General features: G+C 35.7%; 1 protein-coding gene across 1 annotated transcript; it reads right to left on the minus strand.

Moving 5' to 3' along the window:
- Positions 1-427: 427 nt before the first annotated feature.
- On the minus strand, positions 428-22,674 carry LOC113399629 (xanthine dehydrogenase/oxidase-like). The gene is made up of 16 exons (XM_064217082.1): positions 22,585-22,674; positions 21,342-21,511; positions 20,784-20,944; positions 13,745-14,127; positions 11,108-11,331; positions 9,820-9,922; positions 6,475-6,602; positions 5,149-5,439; positions 4,488-4,772; positions 3,647-4,137; positions 3,102-3,285; positions 2,532-2,727; positions 1,672-2,441; positions 1,087-1,279; positions 725-838; positions 428-552 (listed from the first exon to the last, which is right to left on the minus strand). Exons 1-16 carry the CDS (start codon positions 22,625-22,627, stop codon positions 482-484), a joined length of 3,807 nt encoding a protein of 1,268 aa, XP_064073152.1. The 5' UTR covers positions 22,628-22,674; the 3' UTR covers positions 428-481.
- Positions 22,675-24,526: the final 1,852 nt, after the last annotated feature.

Raw genomic sequence — 24,526 nt, forward strand, 5'->3', positions numbered from 1 at the left:
TCTTCTCCACATATCGTGTGCTCTCGTTCTGTTTTTCAAACTGTTTAATTGTAGGAAAATAAAGGAGCCGGAAAATGAGTTAAGCTGATACACTTACGAAGCATACATTATAAATATTGTTTGATATGTTAATATATTACAATTGAATAAAAACATACTGTCGAAATAATATCCATATTTTTGCTTATTTTTTTTTAAAGCTGATAGATCGGTATTGCAGACGGACAATTGACAAAGCCAACCAAGTACTATTTTCGTTAAAGGGACTTTATATCACAGTGACTTATCATCGTATGCAGTTATTATAAAAATATTTATTGTTCTCAAAGACATTAATACCTTTAATTAATTAAGATTATAATAAACTCATTTTAAATTTATAGTAAATACTAATTTTTAAAAAGTAAGTAATATTCATATTAAATTAGTTAGAAATCACCTAAAATTCTACAAATTTTCATATTCGAGGTACGATCGGCCCTTAATACAAGATAAGCTCACTGTTTTTAACGTTCAAAGCCTTTAATATGGATTCCGTAGTCAAAGGCAAATCTAAAAAGAAAAAGTAAGTATTAAAATATAATATTGAATGGAAAAAATAAATTCTTATGATAGATTATATAATACTATTGTGTAAAATATATACATAACAATAAACATAACCCATGATTTTACCAAACAAAACATACTTCGTAATATAAATATATTAAATAAGTATACACACCCATTTCGAACCATTGATTAGCATCATAGCCAGAATCTTTCCGAGACTCCCTAATGCATTGCCTTAGAGCGTAGATAATACCATGAGACGAACAGATACCCATCTCCCCGACAGCTGAAATATGATTTAGATAAATTTATAAATGCATGTATGTACTTTTAAATCATTTAATGGTAGCAAATGATTTAAAATAAGCCGGTACCCCCAGGTGCTCGGGTTCCTTTCTGAAGGTTTCCACTGAATAAAAAAGGGGGTATGCCAGAGAACTGTAGCAATAATCAGAATATCGTGTAAATAGTAATAAAATAATCAAAAGAACTCAATAATGATAATAATATATTTATTTATAAGACAGTGTTTACCTTTGGAACCAAGAACTCCTTTTGGATTATTAGAATTATATCTTAAGTTCACTCTGAAATCGACGGGAATGTCCTTAGCGAGATAGACCTCGTAGCTCAGTGCGTTGTTTGTGAGCAATTGGCCGGTCGTCTTGTCAAATATGAGCTTCTCGCTCGTGAAATAACTCAAGCCCTGTACAAATGCACCTTCCACCTAATACGAACAGTAAAACATTAATATCAGCCAGTGAAACATTAGACGCGAAATAAACTCAATATAATTATTATAATCAATATAATTTTATTAATAAGAACTTATTAAAACAATATTGCTCACGATTTCTAGAGATATTTGAGCATCCTTGTGGACTGTATTTAAAAAAAAAGTGAATTCAAATAAACAAAGACCTAAAATTAAGTTTATGTATTAAAAAATAAAAAAAGACTATTCCTTATCTTTTCCTTGTACATATCTATTGCTTATGAGGTCTTAGGCCAGCATAGGGGGTTTTGTATTTGAATTGGGAACAACGATTGTCCAAATGTAACGCGTTGAGAGTTTAAAGGTATTGAAGGTATCGGAAAACTTTATAAAATACTTTTTACCTGTCCAACATCTATCTTAGGATTGGCGCTCAAACCGACATCCTCCAAAATATCAGCTCTTGATATCTGGAACTTTCCTGTTAATACATCCAACTCCACTTCTAGTATCGTAACCGCGAACACGTTGTAACCTTGCAGTTCCGGCTCCTTATCAGTCATCATGTAAGTAGCCGTTAAATCTACTAGATCGTCTCCAGCTTTCTTTATCAGTTCCTCCCACGTGGGATTATTCATCTGATCTTTTAACGGCTTCAATCTCTCTTTCAGTGTATTACAAGCCTTAATTATAGAGAAACAAACGGATTCGCTTACGATACTCGATCCTGAAAATATATTATTCGCCGCGACAAATGAATAGTTTGGTATGACCGTTACTTTTTCTAATGGTATGCCCAATTCATAGGCGCAGACTTGGGCGGCTTTCGTGTTGACTCCCTGGCCCATTTCGATACCGCCCGTAGTGACCGTCACCGATCCGTCTCCTCGATAAATGGAGACCATGGCGGTGTAGTTGCCGTAATATATCACCGGAAAGAGCATTACACTAATTTGTATAGACTTCTTCTTCCATCTGTTGTTTTTGTTGAATATTTTAATTTCCCGTAAACGTCTCTCGTATTCGGCAGACGTTTTTAGCGTATTAATGAGGGTCGGCAGATCGTTTTCTTCTTGTACCATGTTGGCCAGCCGGACCTCGGTGGGATCCTTGTTCACGGCAACTGCTATGTGTTCCATGATATTTTCGATGCTAGCAATGCCTTCTAACGTACCTGAAATTTATTGAAAGTATATTAAAATAAAGGAATTATTAAAAATATCTCTAGTCAAAACAAATATATATATTTTTTAAATGTGCATACCTGGTGCTCTGGCGAAAGTGTTAGACGGCAAGTCTGTAGTAACAGCAAAACTTTTGACGGTAAAGTAATCTGCGTTGTAACAATTTGCGAAACTGCTTACAACGTAAGACAAGACATTCTCGTTGTGGGAAAAACCATCGTCTTCCGTTAACGAAGCGTTTAAGTATTGGATCTTACCATTGTTATCTACACCGACCTGATGACAATTTATTATAGTATATACAAAAAGAAAAAAAATGTAATAAATGTACAAATCATGACCGCGTGGAATTGCGGCAAGAGTGATGGCATGGCATGGCATGCCATGGCATTTCCCCATTGAATCATAATATAAATTCTCTGGGCAAAAACACTAAGTAAACCATCACTGTTAACTAACAATCCAGATATAAGTATATAAAATTACTAAACAATGAGTAAATTATTTTATATAACTACATTTAAATAATGTTACAGCAAACATATTACAATATTAACATTAAACCCTCTGATACTCTTTCAATAAAGTCTAACATAAGAACTAGGTTCAAATAAATTCAGTCATGATTTAAAAAACGTATAATGGATCACCTCGTATTCACACTGACACGGTAACCTCCTGCCTGCAATGGTTAGGTTAGTATCCAGAGGCAGTATAAACCTGCACGGCCGGTCCAGGGTCTTAGCGACGAGTGCGCTTGCGCAAGCTACTTGCACGTTACGACTTATTTTCCCGCCGAAACCTCCGCCCAATCGACGGACCTTTACGTGAACACTGAAATGAGAGAGTATTTTAGTAGTACGTCTTTTTTTTTCAAATGATCCCTTACCTCTAAAATCTGATGTTTTAAAATATACAAAGACAACCAAATTATTGTAATAGCTAAGGGACATTACAAATAAATATTGTGTAGCAGGAAAACAGTTACACATCGATATTTCTCTTTCTCTCATCAGTGAGCTGAACTTCTAAAGAAAAGGACAAAACACTGTGTAACTGCATAACCGCTATATAGCGTACACCTAAGACACAGGCTTTCCTAGTTTAGGGGTCTGGATGTCCATTAATTTTGTAATACAAATTATTACACGTAAAGTTTTCTTATATTAGTAAGGAGTTGTGTATGTGAACTTACTCGCTTTCCGATATATTCAAAAATCGCGAAACAGCTCCTTGAGTCAAATCCATCCACTGCGTGACGTCGTGCACTTCGAACCCATTATCTACCGGGATCGTTACACACGACAAAGGTTCCAAGTAGTAATGGTACTGAGCGCCCACCTCGAAGACACCTTTAATTACTTTCCTCACGTTAGTTCCTCGACCTTTTGGTTCGATTGTGTCTCCAGAGATAACTCTTGTCTTGTCTAGCTTAGCTTTATTTATTGTCAATACTGGAGTGACATTGGTAACATTTTTATACGTTACTTTAACTTTTCTGGCAACGCTTGTTGCTAATTCTTCGGATGTTGCAACTACTATTGCAACTGGCTGCCCGTAGTATTTAATATTCGTATCTGCTAACACTTCTTCATCTTCTTTTTGCAGTTGGAAACCCGGAAAGGTGAATGAGTTTACGCCTGGTATATCTTTGGCCGTGTACACCGCTATTACGTCTGGTATAGCCTAGAATTATATTTATGACTTACAAATGGGCTACCTCAAGGTAAATAAATGTCGCACTGTAAATATAATAACATTTTCCTCTCCTAGCATCGCCTATGTGCCACCAATATCGGGAATTGATTTTTAACTAATTTGGAGTGACAACGGTCTGATATATTTCTTAAAACCTAATCAAATCAAGTCTCTTTTAGTTCACACTTTTTAAAACAACTTTAACTACCTTAAACTATTCATATACCAAATATTTTTCTTCATCATACGCATATTTGCTCATCTCAAGTTATCTAATTAAGATTTTACATTAAATCAGTTTATATTATTAATAATTATTGTTCAACTATATCACTTACCAGTGCACTTTCCGCATCAACTACGTCCACGTCACCATTGTGTACTGTCGACAAAACAAACGCACCGAAAACTTCTTTTGGTAAAGGAGGTATGTCATTCACATACCGAGCCTCCCCGGAACTCTGTATAATTGCTTCGAGTTTTTGCACTGGTTGATTGAGAGGATAAAGAGAGGAGTCGGTTTGAAAATCTTGCTTTCCGCTTGAAAGAGGACGAGTTAAAAGAGTACCGCCAGATTTATAAATCGGCTTTAAAATGCTGATCGGGGCTATACTTAGGATAAACTGAAAATAAGATTATTTTGAAAAAATAATTGATATTTTACCTATGATTAAAATCACACACAAAGAAGAAAAAAAGTTCCAATTTAAGCTCAGCTTAATACCAAATGAATCTATGTATATGTTCGACACTGCAAATTATAGAGAAAAGCATAGAACGAACTCACATTACTTTTAAACGACTATGATTAGTTTTATTTACTTTTAACATTGTAATAGCTTTTTCTTAAATAAACTTATTCGTATTGATATACGCTTCAAATATCTAACTTGCTTTTCTGAAGCAGGTTAATAATTTGTAACAGTATTTTGACGCTCCAAGAACATACAAATAACTTCAACATTAATTATATATGTAATAAAATTAATAAATACGTACCTTGTAGAAAAGCCCTATCGCCAATTTTTTTCTAATCGCCGGAGTTGGTTCCGCGGGATCTTCAACGGGAACCAATTCTGTATTCAACCGACTTATAGCTCCTTGTAAAATGCTATTGCTGAATACGTTTTTCCCCTTCAAATATTTTTCAGTTTGCGTCGCGTGAATGAATTTAGCCGATATATTACCATAGACAATTGTCGCTTTTTCGATAACGCTAGTGCTTGGATTCATTTTGATGTTAAACGCAGCGTTCACTATGGCTAACGCGTTTTGACTTCTTGGCATTATCTGAAAAAAAACAAGTCATTTAGAAGATGGTTTTAAAATCTATTTAATTAAATAGCTCATGATTAAATACGTAAGTTTACATATAATATATTCACATCTGGTGCTTTTGGAGAAAGATCTTGGCCTGTAAGGCAAAAAATAGAGGAATATAATCCCCAATCTCATTGGTTGATTTTTTTATTTCAATGTAATGCGCCGTCAACTACGGGATTTTAAGACGTTATACAACACATATGTATATATTTGTAACACATTATACTGTAATTATACTAGCTCAGCCAGTCTTTAGCTGTCAGTTGCTCAGCTGTTTGACTCTTGCTTCGAACCAAAGGACAACAATACAAATATTATGTATTATAAGAGTGTTTGACCGTCACACTTTGACGGTAGAAGTTATGCCGAGTGAATGATACGACCCAAACAGACCTGCTCAAACCTAACCTAACATAGATTAAAAGAGCAAATCATTACTTAAAAAAATGTCTTTTATATATCATATAGGTATGGGAATTACAATGTTATTGTGCCTATAGTACTGGTTCACCCACTGGTTTCAAATCGGAACACAACAATACTGAGTACTACTATTTGGCAAAATAATGCATTATAATGAATTAGTGTTGTGCCTGCTTGAGGCTTGCACCAAGACCGAAAGGTACATATGTATACTCTATTCCAACCATGACAGGAAAAAAGCCAAATAAACAACATTTGACAGCAAATCGACGTGATATCATTGGTCGAGAGCTTGTTTAATCTATGATATTCACTATGGATTTGCGTAAAAATGGCGTTTTGACCGCGACGATACTGCTATCGGAATTTTGGAAGTAAAATTAAAATTGAAATAAGTAGTTAAGTGCTATTGTGTTATATTATAAATAATGATATATTAATCATAAATTCTTAGTAGCGCGCAATAAAGCTGAGTGATAATCAAATCGAATGAAATACGTAAATCTAAAGTTTGTTTATCTTTTTTCCATTGGAACAGACTATATGTATTTTTATTATATAAAGTGATTCGTATCTTACCTTGTAACTTCTTATTATATGCTTAGGGCCTTGTGGAGGTAATTCAAAGTTCAATATTAATTTCCCTTTCATATTGTATTTAAGAAATTCCGGTAAACTCAAACTGACTAACAGATTGCCTGCACCGCCTGCGAACCATGGAAATACAATCAAATACAACATTTAATCAAAGACACTGGAATATTTCCTTAGATAATTACTACTTCTTAACTAAATATTGCTAACAGTGTAGAGAGCTAAAAAAGTTCACGACTACAACCGTTGAATTTAAAATTGACCACGAGAGTAATCGTGGCTATTATAGAATTATTGACGGTTACAGAATGTACTATTTCTTTATTTATAGCGATTTTATCAAATTCCATACTTAGTTTGAGTTTAATAATTGTTTTTATCTATAAATAATTTACTAGAAGAGAAAGTTATACTCCATAGAATAACTGTACATTAACAGCCTGTATATTACCCACTGCTGGACTAAGGCCTCCTCTCCCTTTAAGGAGAAGGTTCGCAGCATATTCCACCAGGCTGCTCCAATGAGGGTTGGTGGATACACATGTGGCAGAATTTCGTTGAAATTAGACACCTGCAGGTTTCCTCACGATGTTTTTCTTCACCGCCAAGCACGAAATAAATAATTATAAACACAAATTGACCACATGAAAATTCAGTGGTGCTTAGTCATTTGGGCATCGGTTAAGATGCACGCGTTCTAACCACTGGGCCATCTCGGCCCTCAATAATGAATGACCGGTCAGTACGTCTTTTCAATTTCAACATTACTCTCATAATGCTTGATGTGACCAACATACCAATTTATATTGGCAGAGGCATTGTAATCCGTGAATCCCTCATGACTAAAACTATCCTTACTGGATATGTTAACCTTAGTTGTAAATAACGAAAAGAATATCAAAGATATTTCTTTCGTATTTTAAGTGCCCTTACATCTATATTTATATTATAAATCTGAAAGGAACTCTGTCTATTCACACCTCTTCACACTTAAGCCGCTAAACTGATTTAGATATAGTTTGAATCCCGGACATAGGCTACTTTTTTTAATTCACCCCTCAAGGGGGTAAAATGGAGGGTAGCGGTTTGTGTGCTATAGGTAAAGTTTTATAAATTTCGCGCGGATAAGCCGCAGGTTCAGCGAGTATAATATACAGTGTAAACTCTATATAACGAAACTCAAAGGACTGTATGTATTTGGACGTTATAGAGAGAAGAAACAAGAAAAAGTTTATTTCAGACTAGTGTTAATAACTAAATAAAGCAATACTTATTTGAACGCTTTTGCATATAGTCTGTTATTTTCGTCTGATGCCTTTTGCTGCACCAGTAATTTTGTTGTTTTTTTTTACTTGTACATATCGGTGCGATATTGGGTCATCTTGTTGATAAAAAAATACTTTTTTAATAGTTTTGCTGCTCCCAGAGCTTCTTTACGCGTGCAAGCAATAACAATTTATAAATTAAAGAACGGATTTCTTAGAAAGTGTAATTGTATGATGCCGGCAGTTTATTACGGGCTAATAAAGCGGCAAAAAATCGTACACATCTGCGCAGTTTTTACTAATTTTGGCGACTAAAAAAGAACTATATTTATTTTTATTATATAATGTGTCGTTATTAAGATAAGATAAGTGGATGTAACGCTACATAAAGTGTATCATTGTATGGAAGACAAGCTGAACCAACCTAAGTCGAGTGATTTCGACGCTTCAGGGAGTCTGTTGTTTGTCGTTAAATCGTGTGACGTAACATGGAGTTTACACCGTATTTGTATTGTTGCAAATAAAATGTATAAAGTAAAAAAAATTATAGTTTGGTGTTTCCCGCCTAGACATATGTCAATAAACAATAGCGATTGTACATGAGTTATAAGTCTTATCTATGTTTTATTAATTATTACATAAAAAGAGGTTTTCCTTTAAAAAAATCCTTATCAAAGTGGTATTTGACATTAATAAAATCTAATATTAAAAATAATCAACAGACTGGCATTAAATGATAACAAGTTTATGCTACAACACATTACGCTCTTACAATGTCTCGATTCAAGCTTATTTTTGTTACTATAATTAAAAATACTTGTAGTAATGATTGTAGATTGCGTACAAGATAACATATATACTTGTGAATTTAAAGGCTTACAAGATTTAAATCAAGGTTTATATCAAGAAATCGCAACTTACCTCGAATTTACGGTTTCAAAGAAAACATTTTAAGGGATATGACCGACAAGACCACGCAGTGTCAGAAGTTAACTGAGTCGAGCCTATGTCAATTCCTTCTGTACTAGCGATCACTTTTTTTTTAATGCTATAGTTGGCAAACGAGCTGGAGGCTCATCTGATGGAAAGTGACGATCACCTTCCGTGGATATCTGCAACACCGGGGGACTTGCCAGTGCTTATGGATGGAAGCCTCGAAAGAGGCTTTAGGCGATCGAAGGCCTTCGCTATGTCCAAATTGGCTACTAATGAAGTTACTCCCCGTTGAACAGAACTGCTTTCCCCTATCTTTGTGTCAGGTAAACTAGAAGGTCACTGGCTGAGCAACCCCGACGGAAGCTGATATGCGGTATCTAGAGGTACCTACCTCCGAGTACCACGGGAGCTGGTAGTTTATAACGGACACCATTACCTTGGAGAACAAGGAGATAATGGCCATAGGTCTATAATTGGACGGGCCGGAGCGATTGCCTTTTTTAGGCATCGGGTACACCAAAGAATCTTCCAGGAGTTTGGAACGACCAATAGTCCAGACAGAATAGTACACACAGTAGGAAGTCCACTAGACTTATGTATAAAGAAGTGGTTTACGACCTGTAATTTGCCGGAGTTTAAACTCTGGCATTGTGGTATAACATCGCGGGATTTTTGGTGGTGACTTGTCTCGGTCATCTCGAGTCAAATTGGACGCAAAGAGTCCTGTCAGTGATCATATACTAAAGCTTAGCCAAGCCATTTGGCGTGGTGGCCATTAAAATCGCCAAAAATTATGATCTCTGCTGATGGAATCTGCTGCAGCACGGAATCTTGAGCTAGTTAGACGTGCAAAACCAGTCACTCACAGGTTTCCGCATTACCGCTATCATTTTTTTTTCCTGTTTAGTGTCAACGACAAATGCGAAAACAATCACAACTTTTTATAGTTATAATTACTAAACAAATATAAAATATTTAATCAACAAACAATACGGTCTCATTATAACGTATGAAGGCTTAATTGATTAAAGAGATTTTTGAGAAGAGAGAATTGAAAAATATTTTTATGCAATTAAACATTTAACTTTGTCGACTATTGTTGTATTATTTAAAAACAAAAACAACTTACGTATAGTAACTGTAGCCCCCACTGCTTCGAACAGTAAAAACACGTCGGATCGATAAGAAGGCTTAATGTGCTTCAACATTAAGTTACCGGCCAACGAACCAATCTAGAAAAAAAAAACAATTTTCTTTTATGTTTCTCTTCTAGGCCCAAGGAAAAGCAATCACAGTAGTAGCAATTGTTGAAGGCAATTAATATTCGCTTGCTATTATATATATTTTTATGTTATTAAAATTTCTGTCGTGCTGTCCGTGCCGTTGTTATATCATATTATGAATTTAATTTTAGCCTTTTTATTTTATTATTAATATAGGCATTTAACTGCCAGGCCATTATGCTACTTATTGGAAGTTTTTTTTTCTGAAGTCACCTGTAGTCACGAAGTACATTCCTACCTAACCATGACCGGGCTGCCAATAAACATCCACAGCGCTGTTATTCATAAAACCATGTTTTTTTTATTAAATTATTAGGGTATTTATAGGGTATAGACCCTATTCAAATATGAAAATATTTAATGAATCAATTCATTATCAATGAATTTTAAGACTGTATTTCCCAATTTGCATAAGTAATTAGTTGTGTACTCTTCCCAATGGATAATCCGGCCTTGTTCATCAATATGACGTGCGGAGTGCATTACATAAACTTACATTAATTACATAAATTGTACTTTCAGAATCGTGTAATTGTTGCAATTATAATCATGTTCGATAATAATTAATCGGTCGATTTAATTTGACCGAATAAGAGTTGACTAAATCGATATTCAATAGGCAAACAGTAATTGACGAGTTTCTTAGGATTTCTTCTCGCTTAAAGATGTTTTACGTTTTTTTATGTATGATACCGTCGAAATATCGACGATTCAAAAATACTTTATTGTATCGTCGATTGGATTTAATAACAAAACATTCGTTTTTACGTCGTAAATTTCAACATCACACACGAAAAAAGACTCGAGGAAAGGTTCAATCAAGCAAAGAAACTCAGGCTATCCTGGATGAAAAATTGGTCTAGAAAAGCAAATGGACAAGTTAAATACACACCCATCTGATAACATAATGAAAACAAAGGCGACTCGGTGGATGCTGCTGCGCAGTACTGGCGCAACGGAAGTCTCTGCCTTATGATTTAAGAAAATCATCATAATGGTGATGATGAAATAAACATCACATTTGATAACTTTTTAATTTATTCACACACACACACACGCACACAAGTTTATAGGTAGGTGCATACGTTTAAATTTAAATATTTTATATAAAAGTAATATTTAATTTCAACTTACATTTCTGACTGGCATTTGAGCGACCAGATCAAGATGTTTGGCAAATTCTTCTAAATATTTAAAATCATCCATAGTGGCTGCAGTATTTTTGAAGATTTCTAAACATTCTTCTAAAGATATATTTGCTCCTAGGACGAGGTTCTGATCGAAGTGATATTGTTTCAGCGACGACACAGCGCTTATGTCTATTAGTACTGCAGGATATTCAATTTCGTTTATAACAGCTGCAAATAATATACAGATCTTTACCAGTTCGATTTTTAGAGAGGCATCATTGTCTTCCCGGCAGTGATACCTCATAATTAGTTTTAGAACGATAACTCGTGCATGTTTGGTTTATGAATGGCTAAGTCATTAATAAAGTATTCATTTTTTTGTGATATCTGTAATATTATTGCAAGTGACAGAGACAAGGCTATGTCTCCTCTCTAACGAATTATTTTAAATACCTACTTTGATCATTTGTATAACGTATGTAGTTTTTTGTGTTTTCTTGTTTGTTGAATATCAGTATTCAACAAACATTTTAATTAACATATCTTTAAAATGTTTGGTGAATATCAGTATTCAACAAACATTTTAATTAACATATCTTTAAAATGAATGCACAAAAAACTTAATTTATTTAGTCTGGTTTATCAATTCTCCGAAGGTTTTGACACTTAAAGATGAGCTCTGCGCTACGTGAATTGATTAAATAGTATTATTATAATATTAGCAATTAACCTGTATTTGCACGGAAAAAAAACAAATATTTCAAATTTTAAAAAGATGCGCGTTCACCAATTAAAACCTTTTTTAAGAAGTTTCGTTTGTACTTCATAAAATATATATGTCTCTTTCTCTTGCTCTCTACGTCATATCTTTCTTCTCTGTCATATAAGAAAAGGTCTAAACGATCGTCCCGTACTTAAAAATTTAGTCTCAGCTCTCGTCTTCTTATCGATTTTATTATCAAATTGCCGCCTAAGTAGTTTAACCTCAAAAATAGGTTATAATTTTGGATAAGTTTTTATTTCTTGTGACGTGACTTTGACCTAACCCATGAGATACACACGCAATTCAGATAGAGGAATATTACCAAAACAAATTCCTACTCTGGAACCATGTCAAAATAAATCATAAATCTAGATTCAAGTAAATTAATATCCACGGAAACAATTATTATTACGTCTTTGAAATGTATTACTAATATTCTATGTATAAAATCGTAAAAATCTCTGTTTATATTTTTTTATTAAAGAAAGACTATTAAAATTAATTAAAAAAATAATATATTAATTTATTAAGTAATTTTTATATATTATTAATATATTTATTAAGTAATTTATTAATATTCAACAAATCACTATTTAATTCTAATTTTATACTCATTTTTGACTGAAAATGTATGCACAAGATATCAATAATCGAAATAATACAATACCGTAATCGGTACTGTATTATTTTTTTTTGGCACCAATTTATGGTAATCCATAAATTGATGCCAAAAAAAGGAACAAAGGAAAATACATGTACAAATATAAACAAACGACTTTAAACATAAGTATTGAACGTATCTTGCAATGACCTTTATATAATTTAGTCACGAACAAAAAAAAAGTATTTCAATTCGTAAAACTGGTTATTGGAATATGCAACGGAAAATTACCCCAAATGCTTCATAAAAATAAAATGTTAATGAAGATGGTCATCCTCAAGAAGAAAGTCTTAAGTCCGCACTACCTAATATAGTGCAACAGTTTGTACTCATACTCATAATTCAGAGTTCATTCGCAGAGCCGACGACTTTACCAGCTTTCCGAGGCATGGGACTGTAACGCCCAAAACTCCGGGAAATATCGACAAAAATTGAACATTTTAATATATTTTATATACCCAGGACAGGTAAACAGTTTATGACGCTTACAATAATTCTGTCCAGGATTTATTATCAATATTCAGTTTTACAATATCTTCAGTGCACTTGCCACCTAATTTTATGAAAGATTCGACTAGGATAATCCAAACGCCCGGACCGATGTCTCTACCAAGTCCTAATGGACAAGATGGTAAAGAAGATGGTCTGCAAGACACATTATAGCAACATACAAATATCAAAGAACGCGCAATTTTTGTGTCAGTAATAGTGTCATTGCAGCTCGAGCTTAAAAACTTTTCTGGACTATTGGTGTATGATTATATATTTTATAAGACATTAATCTAATGTCAGAAAATAAAGTGTCAACATGTGTCTGCTAGTAAAAATATTCCTTGTGACGAGACTTCATTGTTTAGATTGTGTGTCCGTCAATACATATAAGATAACATTATCTTAAGTTTAATCAAATGAACGGAATATGTCCGTTATTTGCACTTAGTTCTTTATTACAGAGTTGCTGTCCTTGTAATTATTTTTAATGCGTTTTCTTTGAACCATAACTGCCGTTTTATCGATATGATGCAGTTCCTAAAATATTATAGATATTTTCAAAAATAAGATAATACACGATTTTTGAATTCAGTTTGATTGCAAATTGCTTTAAGAAAACTTCCTTGGACTAAATATTGTGAAGTCGTGGCTAATAAAATTTAGCATAATATCAATAAACGAAGGTGATAATTATTAAAAAAAATATGATAAAATTGATTTCTTACCTTTGCCAGTGTTTCCATCGATAAACAAATAATTATCAACACCGTAGCTGTTAAAAAGTTGAAATATTTGATCCTCGCGAAAAACCTTAAAGAAAATCTTATCACCAAAATGAACTGTTATCACCGCCTCCGGATCTGCGTTTATAACGGTCCAATCGCTTTCGCTGTTTGTTTCGGAACACTTCCTGTTACAAATCCTCGTTCTATCTTTGATACATGTGGCTAATTCTTCAATATCATCAACTTGTTGGCAGAGCTCGGGACTGGCGTCTACAGCGAATGACTTGATCGTGTCAAATATCGACCTGTATCCCGTACAACGGCAAGTGTTGCTGCCAAATGAGTTCTCTAGTTCAATCATCTTTAGGTTCTTTGGTAAGAGACTGTAAAATAAACACCGTTCTGACATTATGTTTATTTTAGTCCAAAAGATCGTATGTGTCAAATATTATGTCACATACCATTGCGCTTAATGTTAAATTCAAGTTACTGACTTATCTGTGACCATATACATATGTTTGTATGATTACAAACGACAGTGGCGTAGATATCGTAGGGCCAGGTGGTACAGTGCACCAAGGGCCCAGAGCTCAGGGGGCCCTCTAACCTAAGCTTTGAAAAGAGTAGGTCAGCCAACTTGCCAGCTCCTGAAGGTAGAAAACCTTGACTTCACAAGAATATATTTTTTCCCGTGTATTTGGAAAGAGGCACCCCTTCTTTCCATGCCCTCTTTAACTTATATTTGGACCGATTATTTTCCTATGCACCGGGGCCCTTGCCCACCTATCTACGCCACCTAGCTGTTTGTAATAGAAATCCGGCATTGCCCAGCCCATAAAATACGTACGAGTAGTATTAGGAACATCACTAAAGTTTAATGTACTTAATTATTGTTTATAATTCCACCTTCAGCTTGGTGTTGTGTTGAGGAAATCCTCGTAAATAAATTCTGACACATGGACCTGCTCGGATTCTCAAGTAATTAGCTACAGAAATTCTCATCAGAAGAAGATAATGTCTATGCCCAGCAGTGGGATATTTTTGTTCTTATTAGATATGACAGAAATATGAAGAATAATTTATAAAAAACAATTAAACGAGTAAAAAGAGAATTAATATTTTAATGCAGGCATACGTACTCTACAGTGTCAATCACCCCTTCCACGCATAAAATACACGTCGGTTACGTTACTACATAATAAATGTCCTTCATATGTATAACTTCTGTTGCGACACGAAATAATTATATATTTAGACATAACCGAACCTTGGACAATAGTATAATTAAAATATATTAAGAAAAATAAAAAAACAATAAGAATTTGCTTTCATTATATAAAAATAGTGGGATATCTGACAGTTATTGCTACGCTTAAAAGATGGCTATACTATACGATAGTTTAAGGATAATCACGAAATTTGTCATTATTTAATTTTTGGCATTATAAAAATTGCCTTTGTCTCATTCACCATGGACACAAGCACTGCAAGAAGTATAAACCGTTACATTCTCCGTACGGTGCGTCGTCTTGAGTCTGTAATTATATGGACGTATAGACCATTGTAACGGAAACAGGAATGCAAAGTAATGACATAAAACTCAGTTTTTCTTTACAGTTAGTAACATGGCCCGACATTTAAATGGCACAAAGGATATCTTATATATTAATATCGTAATCAGATTTTTGTCCCAATGATTATGGGACGATAGCTGCACGTTTATGGTCTCATTTTTAAGAGCTCCAGCTGTAGATGTGCAATAAAATTAACGAAACGAGCTAACAAAGAATTTTTTTTTGATTAAGTTACTGGCCGCTTACAGAGCGCCGCTATGGATGTATAAGAAAAAAATTTATAACGTAAACAAAATTAAATAAATTATTTTCGACAAACTACAATTCTAACTGAAATAAAGTATACTATTTGATATTAAAAATTTCATTCAAAAGAGATTTCATCATTTTGGTGTCAATCATGAGTGACTTGCAGTTTACGATGAAATTAAATCAAAACAAAACCTGACATAGATTTCGAAATTCCTGAAAAACCTTTTGAATAAACGCGAAGTTTCACCGGAGACCCACTGGTATATTTTAAATATTTCATTAAATAAATAAAAAAATATAATTATATAAAAATTAAATCAAAATAAACTATCATCATGTAACAGTATTAAATTTAATGTAAAGCTGCCCCCGTGTGTAATGTCAATTGTAATCAAAATAACCGGGAGGAAACTCAGTAGTTTGATACTGTTTTACTCAAATAGTTACATACATACATATTATAAACAATTAATTTGATATGTCCTGTATGGCAAAAACGAATATTAATATTTTTTTTAATAGATAAGTTATCTACGGAATTTTATATTAGGAAAAGTAGTAGTAACTTGCCCCAAGAAGTATTTATTGACTTTGTAGATACGAAAACTTATCTTTATAAACTTAATTTTACTTTTCATGCTTATACAAGAATTAATAGTTTAAGATCCGGCTGCAGAATCAGTGTACCCATCGAGTTTTTGCTAAAAACCAAATTTTTACACATATTTATGATTCGGAGAATTTATATCTACCAGGTTGCCTATCAAAATGTGGCCGCTAGTATTTTTAATTAAATTATTAATAGTTCTTAAATTAATAGTTCTTCGTCAAAAATTTCGTTGACTTGTTTTTTCAATAAAATGTGAATGATATTTAATTGAAAAAAACTTTACGGCAACACCTATAAAGACATAATTTATATATCAAATTAAAGCTTAAAGCAATTTTTTTCTGTTTATTATGATATACGGTTGCCTACTTGAATCTGGCCGCAAATAAGGGTTGCTGGCTGTTAAAGATAGTAAATATTAAAAGTAGAGTGAAAGTGAGCTAGTGCGTAACATCACTAGTCAGACGAGGACAGCGAGTGCTAGATCTGCAACTGGCGATAAGCAAGGCCTAAGAGAAGGCTAGGGAGGAGGAGGAGGAGGAGCTTCTGGCGGGTTTCAATCGAGACCCGTGGGGGCGCCCGTACCGCGGTGTGCGCGGGAAGTTCCGCACCCAAGGCGCCCCCGTCACCGAGACGCTGTCGCCGGAACTCCTCCTGCGCCTGGTCGGGGAACTCCTCCAGTGGCTCCACTACTGATCACGGAGCGGGAGATGGAGATGGCCCTCGGATGGCGTTTGAGGGCCAAGAACACGGCGCCGAGTCCGGACCGGGTTCCAGGGCGTATTCTGTGCGACGCCCTGGAATTCCTCGGTGCAAGGCTTCGGGAGCTGTTCGACGAGTGTCTGTGCAGCGAGCAGTTTCCGAAGCCTTGGAAGGAAGGGAAGTTGGTCCTGTTGCCGAAAGAAGGTCGGCCGTTGGATTCTCCTTCAGCATACAGGCCAATAGTGCTGCTGAACGAGACGGGCAAACTCTTCGAGAACGCCCTGAAGACTCGGACAACGGAAGCGGTGGCCCGGGGGCAAGTCGTCCTGGCGGTGTCGCTCGATGTGGCGAACGCCTTCAACAGTCTCCCTTTCGAGACGATACGGGAGGCACTCCGATACCATGGGGTGCCTACCTATCTCAGGAGGCTGCTGGAGGCGTACCTCCAGGACACGGAGGTCCTCTGGGCGGGGGTCGATGGGAGGTTGGTCCGGCGTCGGGTAGGCTGCGGCGTTCCACAGGGGTCGGTTCTCGGCCCAATTCTGTTGAACGTCGGGTTCGACTGGCTCCTGCGAGCTCCCGTCCTTCCCGGGATGGGGGTGTTGTGTTACGCTGACGACACCCTCGTCACGGCGACTGGACGGGACTTTCGGGAGGCGGCTCGCCTCGCCGAGGTCGGAACGGCTCTCACCGTGGACCGTATGGGAATGCTGGGCTTGAGAGTCTCCATATCCAAAACGGAGGCCCTCCTATTCCACGGTCCACGGAAAGGACCCCCGCGAGGGGCGAGTATCACCGTCCGGGGGACGGTGATCAAGGTGCAGGCCCAGATGAAGTATCTGGGCCTCATCCTGGACGGTCGATGGAGCTTCGGGCAGCATTTTGTCCATCTCGGCCCGAGGCTCATCAATGCCGCCGCCGCTCTCGGCCGCCTCCTTCCGAATGTAGGGGGGCCGGAATTGCTATGCCGGCGTCTTTATTCCGGCGTAGTGAGGTCGATGGCGCTGTACGGTGCCCCGATCTGGGTCGACGCCCTCACCGCTGACAATCGGGCCCTGCTGCGGAAGCCGCAGAGGGTCATAGCGGTGAGTGGCATCAGAAGGTACCGTACGATGTCGTGGACAGCGGCGACACTTCTCGCAGGCGATCCGCCCTGGGAGCTCCAGGCGGAGGTGCTCGCAGAAGTGTACCGGTTCCGGGTCGAGGCGAGGGACCGCGGCGACCATCCAGGATCGGCGGAAGTCGGGCAGTCAGGGCTCTAGCCCAGCGAGCCCTGATCGTCCGATGGGAGGAGGACCTGGGGTCACCCACGGCGGGCCTGGCGACAGTGGAGGCGATTCGTCCCCACTTGAGTCGCTGGGTCGAGAGGAAGAAGGGCACACTCACGTTTAGGATGACACAGGTACTTACCGGACACGGATGCTTCGGTAAGTACCTGCACGGAATAGCGCGGCGGGAGGTGTCACCCTCCTGCCACGAGTGTGGTGCGCCAGTCGACATGGCGCACCACACCCTGAGTGAGTGTGCTGCGTGGGGGCCCCGGAGGCACACCCTGGCGGCCATAGTCGCCGCGGAGACCTCTCGCTGCCGAGCATCGTCAACGAAATGCTCAGTAGCGAGACGTGCTGGTTGGAGATGCGCTTCCTTCTGCGACATCACATTTTCGCAGAAGGAAGCCGCGGAGCGGGAGCGGGAAGAGGATGCCGCGGCAGACCCGCTCCGCCGAAGACGACCGGGGAGGAGAAAAAAGCGCTACGCGCACCTTCTCCCCCCGCCTCAATAGGCGTCCCAGGGACTAGGGGGGGTCTCAGTACCCCGAGAACCTCCTCTAGGTGTTGGAGGCCCGCATAGGCGGGCCGACCGTCAGGACGTCACGGTAGCATGCGCAAGCTATCCCGTGGCGCCCGCCGAAAGACGGAGAGGGTACCGCTGGTTTTTTAGTGGGCAAACCCGGCGCACCTGGGCGCACTCGGCGTCCAGGGCTCCGGGGAGTCACCCCCCCCCCCCTCACTTTCCATCAAAAAAAAAAGGGCAGCGAGTGCCAGGTGTCGGACGGTTTAAAGTGCGTGCCTCAGATGCTATTGTTCTCGAAAAATAGATATTGTTGATGAATAAAACCAAGGTTACCTTTGTGTAAAAAAATTGTATTGTTACAATATAATAATACCGTTGTATATATATATATATATATATAATACAGGTTGTTTTAACTACATCTATGTAAATATAACATTTCAAACATTGAATCTATTCATGTGAAGGTTTATCATTATATTATTGTTTATATATTAAGTATTTTTATCAAATAACAAATATGTTACATTTTCTCATCTTTAAAATAATACCTTAGCTGCTGGTCTTAATATAATAACTTTTAACAAATTATTTTTCACAAACATACTCGTAGTTACATTGCCAGATTTAAATGAGGGCAACCGGGGCAACTGTCCTGGAACCTCTACAAGAGTAGGGTAGTAGAGTAGACCCCACAACAGAGATTCCGACGAGTAATAATTTTAATATAATATGTCTATATCGAGATATAGTCTAATTATATCTAATAATATAATTACAGCTTTAAAAGTTACTGCGACAAAGAGTAAAGTATGTGTAATATTATTGATAAACCTGACTCAGAAGACATTTTTAACTTTGCCGTTTCATAAATTCAAATATTTTGTAAAAATACATTGGTAAATAAGGCATATTATTCGATACAAGATGATAAAAAAGCATGGAGTTAATGCTTGTTGATTTCCAGGTAGGATATATAACATACATATATAATTGTATTTAACTAACAGACTGTATTTTTAGATATTGAAAAAGAGTGACTACTGAGTTTCTTGCTGGTTCTTCTCGGTAGAATCTACATTCCTAACCGATGGTGGTAGCTTTACTTAATATAGTTTGTTAAATGACGATTCAAAAGTGCTTGTAAAAAGGCTTTTACAATAAGAGACTAAGTAGACAGACACTAAGTAGGCACTTGAATAAAGTATATTTTGATTTGATTTTTGAGATGATAATTTTCAAATGAATTTGTAAAGTAATAATTACGGGCCTCAAATCTGCTGCTTTAAATCCGGTTCTGCATAGTTATAAATATACGGATATCAAAAAATTATTATTATTACATTTTAAAGAAATTAAATAAAATTTAAATACATGCATTGTTATACATATACTGTTATATATATACATAACCTTATACCACAATACTACTCTATTATACAACTGTTCACTCATGAAGACGCGCCACGCTAAATTACGCATAAGTGAAAGATCTATACTTCGAAGTGGGTGTATTACGTTTTCCTAATGCCACGAGCACGTGACAAAATATAAACACAAACAAAATGAAGTACATAAGAATATTGCCCGGCTTTAAATGAAGTCAATCCATATCTCCTATATTAGAAGTTATGGATTTACTTCATATGTTACTTGCTTACGTTACGACGGTACGAATTCGTTTTCGTTTTCGTACATTTTTATCCCAGAAAAAGTACGCAATGCACGGGTAAAAGTTGTTTATATTATATACGTTATTTATATTATATATATCAACAATAGTTATTTGATAAAACAGTTCAATAATTATATATAAAATAGATTCTGTATAAATCATGAACTCTTGCAATGGTTAGATGAATGCTAGCAGAATTTCTCCTTTGAATCGTAAGTTTGATTATCTACGATTTATATCTATATTAATGTTATAAATGCGAAAGTAGTTCTGGCTGTCTGTCTGTCTGTCTGTTGCTCTTTCGCGACCAAACCACTGAACGAATTTGATGAAATTCGATATGAAGCAAGCTTGAACTCCAAGAAAAACCTTCAAAACGCTAGCAAAGGCGGGAGCGACAGCTAGTTAGGAATTAATGTGCTTTGCACTAACCTTTGCATCTGCATAACCCATCCGGGGGTGCAAAACCCGCATTGGGTGCCATGAAATGCGGCGATACGCTTCTGGAACTCGCTGTAACCCAGGCCCCGACTACCAATCGATTCCACAGTTGTGATATCCCATCCATGGCAGGAAAACACCAAGACTAAACACTGTACAAGGATATTTTTTTCAGGTTATTTGTTGATTAAAGTATATTTACTTAATTAATTATATATCTTGCGATGATATGTTATATGTATGTTTTATAATAATAATGATATTTTTAAATATGTTTCATTGAAATTTGTTTGGAATATTGATTTCATATAACAAATTCTTAAGTTTTAAGAGTTCAAGAACTTATTGATACTATGATATACTTGTTATTGTTTACGATATATATATATATATATATATATATATATATATATATATATATATATATATTTAAAATCAGTACACCTATATTTCATATTAAATACAGTACGCATATACTAGTGCTACTAATTTTGAAACAAGCAGGGTTCAGTTTACTATATTGTAATTACTTTTAATAGATGTACTTACAGAATTAACAGAAAATGTTTCGATTTCGCCAGATATGTGTCTCCGAGCGCTCACGTTCACAATACACGCCCCGCAAACGCCTTGACGACACATCGCCTTAGTGCCGGGAAGGCCCAGGGAATACCTGATGTAGGCGGACAATGATGTGTCGCGATGTAAAATATTGTTGACTGTGAAAAAAAATTATACTATTTAAGATTTAACGTAAGGATTGATAATGTCCTTCACAAATACATTTTAAATCGGAACAAAAAATATATATTGACTCTCCAAAAAAATACACAGGAGTAAAATATGCATTAGCATGATGTTTACCTATGCGTCGCTCATGTAACAAACTATGGAGGCTTTAGTGAAATCAGTATTATAAAGAAATACGTTTTTAGCATTTTTAGCTGTTCTTAAATAACTTTTGAGAAATAAACGACATATTTTATTAAGAAGCGACCTCTATAGCACTAGTAACAGTTACCGTGTAACGACTTGAGTCATTACTGTGTTAAATTACAGTAATCATACAAAGGACAGCAAACTACAAGATACGTAAATGATTATGTAATAAATAAGTTGATGATTGTATGAAACCTTTTTTTTTTATTTGTACAATAATTTACGGAAAATTATTGACACAAGGCTTAATTTATTCTATCTAAACCAGTGATTCCCAAAGTGATCCAGGTGGACCCCCCGGGGTCCACGGGAGACTTGCTGGGGGTCTACGTAGGCGTGAATAAAAAATGGGGGTTCATAAGATGTTAATGAGGGTCCACGAAAATTTATCTGCTTTTGATAGTAAAGAGCAAAAATGTAAGCATAGTTTTTATAAGGCCCTACCTACATTGTTTTAAGTACCTAACTAAGCAGATAATATTTTAATAAGGCAAGCGACTATTACTTGTCCAAACTTGCGTATTCGATATTACGTACAATTTCGTGTATAGACTTGCAAAGTGATATCCGTCCGACAATGCTTAATGCTTGATGCCAAAGGTAAGATAAAAAAGAAAATAGATTTAAAAACATAGAACACGATTTACGAACCTAGGTCCAAATATATTTATAACAAAATAGATAAAATATTATTTTATATACATATTTATACTAAATAAAAAAAAATGATTTTGTAAATATACTTAAATTAAAATCGAACTCTAATTATTAACTTTCACTAATAAATAAATTCTAAAGAGTACGTAATAACATTATGGTCTAGTTCGCATTCGTAAGCTATAATTAATATTACCGGTACATTTCTGCCCGTTCACTGTAAACTCCACACAAGTCATTACAACAAGAACTCACGTTCTTAACTGAAGTATCTCTGCTTCAATGTAATATTTTATAAGAGATTGACCTGTGTGATAAAATAAATTAAAAAAAAAATCGACTGGTCTTGCGCGAAAAAGATAACAAATCGTCTAGACGTGGAAAGAATTCAACGCGCAAATTTGTTTTGTTTTTTTATTCAATTAATATCATTTTTATTAAATAATCAGTAGGTATAACATTCTTTTTAAAATATAATTGTTTCACTTCAATAATTATAAATTAATTATATACAAAAAGGAAAATAAGTTACGTAAGTCGAAAAATATGTATTCACTTTATGAAAAAAAATTTTGCTCTATATTCTGGATTTGATTTATCAATTATAAGTACTAACTTAATATGTCATGCTGTCCGGTAGTGAGATTTTGGGCACTATGTTACGGTCAATTGACCACAACTCATTTAATCAAATGCGAGCTTCCGAGAGGAGCGGCAATTTATTTGTATTATTAGTCTTAACGAATTCGGACATTTTTTGTTTAGTGGGCCTTAAAAAGGCATTGTTATTTAAATGCACACTTTGTTCAAATGATTTAATAATAATTATTTATATCTAGTAACAAATATAATTTGTATTTTCTTGTAAACAAATTATTACACGAAAATTACATGCATGGGAGACATCTTGATATGCCATTTCGCGTATTCTTTACTAGATTTACCTAACAGCAGTACAACCGATATGCTGACATAGATTAACGAACATACTTTAAACATATACCAATAGCGAAAAAGATAAAAATAAATTTACTGTAACAAATACTATTAAAACTACTATCTTTACAAAAATTCCGAATCTCATTCTTTGATACTGTAAAAAAAATCTCAGAAAACAAGTCTTCTGTGGGCATAAATTTTCTCAAGTAAAGTAAAACTAAGTATTAAATTGATATCTTCTAGGTTTAAACATAAGTTTATTTATTTATAATACAAAACTGTATACATATCATTACAGGACATGGTTGTCCTAATTCGATATTACAGCACGTTTATTAACAATATTTAAAATAAGTCTACGTTATACATATATGATATAGTCCAAGTGGCTATAGTTGTGAGTTTACTCAGGCTGCAACAAAACTAATCCACCATGTCGGTTATGACATTCAGGGTGCGTAAGGTGCGCGTCAGCAGCGCCTCCTTGAGTAATTCGGTTCGTTCGTTGGGCACCACTAGCAACGACGGTCGATGTCTCCGCCACACATATATATCTGGGACGCACCGACTCAACTGTCTTAATACATTAGCATTATGAACTCCTCTCAATAACTTAAATACATAGATTATAAGCGCTAAATATTTTATGTAATCTATTCTACTATTTATTTTGTTTGAATAATTTTACTATAGTACTCTTAGACACAAACAGAAAAAGGTAAAAACTATTGTGCCACATCTGCGCAACCGTTCGCTTAATCACTGGACTAACCCCCTCCCGCTTTCTTTCCCTTTTCCGTAACTGTGACACAATTTTAATTTTGAACGGCTTGTCTAGTAGTTTACATATAAGTCAATGTAAGTCAATGATTATACGAAAAATTTTTGCAACATTTATTAACTTAAAAAAATAAAATTAAGTTTTTAATAAAAATGTCTTGTTATTAATTAATTAATATTATTAATTATTATAGAAGAAGAGTAATTAAGGATTCTAAATGAGCATATCCTATCAGATTTGATTGAAAAATATTTACTAAAGAACCGCTCATTTTGAAGGGAAATTAAGGAAAAGACAGTATAAATTATAATTTATCATCATAACAACGTATTTGTGTTGCAAATTATTTGTGAACGGCTTCTTACATGCAAATAAACATGACTTCTGAAATAAATAATTTTAATAACAATATACATTT

This window comes from Vanessa tameamea, chromosome 15 (assembly GCF_037043105.1).
Source record: "Vanessa tameamea isolate UH-Manoa-2023 chromosome 15, ilVanTame1 primary haplotype, whole genome shotgun sequence".
NCBI classification, from domain to species: domain Eukaryota; kingdom Metazoa; phylum Arthropoda; class Insecta; order Lepidoptera; family Nymphalidae; genus Vanessa; species Vanessa tameamea.

Bases quoted from the DNA above. Each gene is read 5' to 3' on its own strand.
- LOC113399629 (XM_064217082.1), bottom strand. From the start codon at position 22,627: ATGACTTGTGTGGAGTTTACAGTGAACGGGCAGAAATGTACCG. The intron at 3,286-3,646 runs GTAAGTTCACAT...CTCTCATTTCAG, and splicing joins TTGAATATATCGGAAAGCGA to TGTTCACGTAAAGGTCCGTC. The intron at 2,442-2,531 runs GTATGCACATTT...AATAAATTTCAG, and splicing joins CACTTTCGCCAGAGCACCAG to GTACGTTAGAAGGCATTGCT.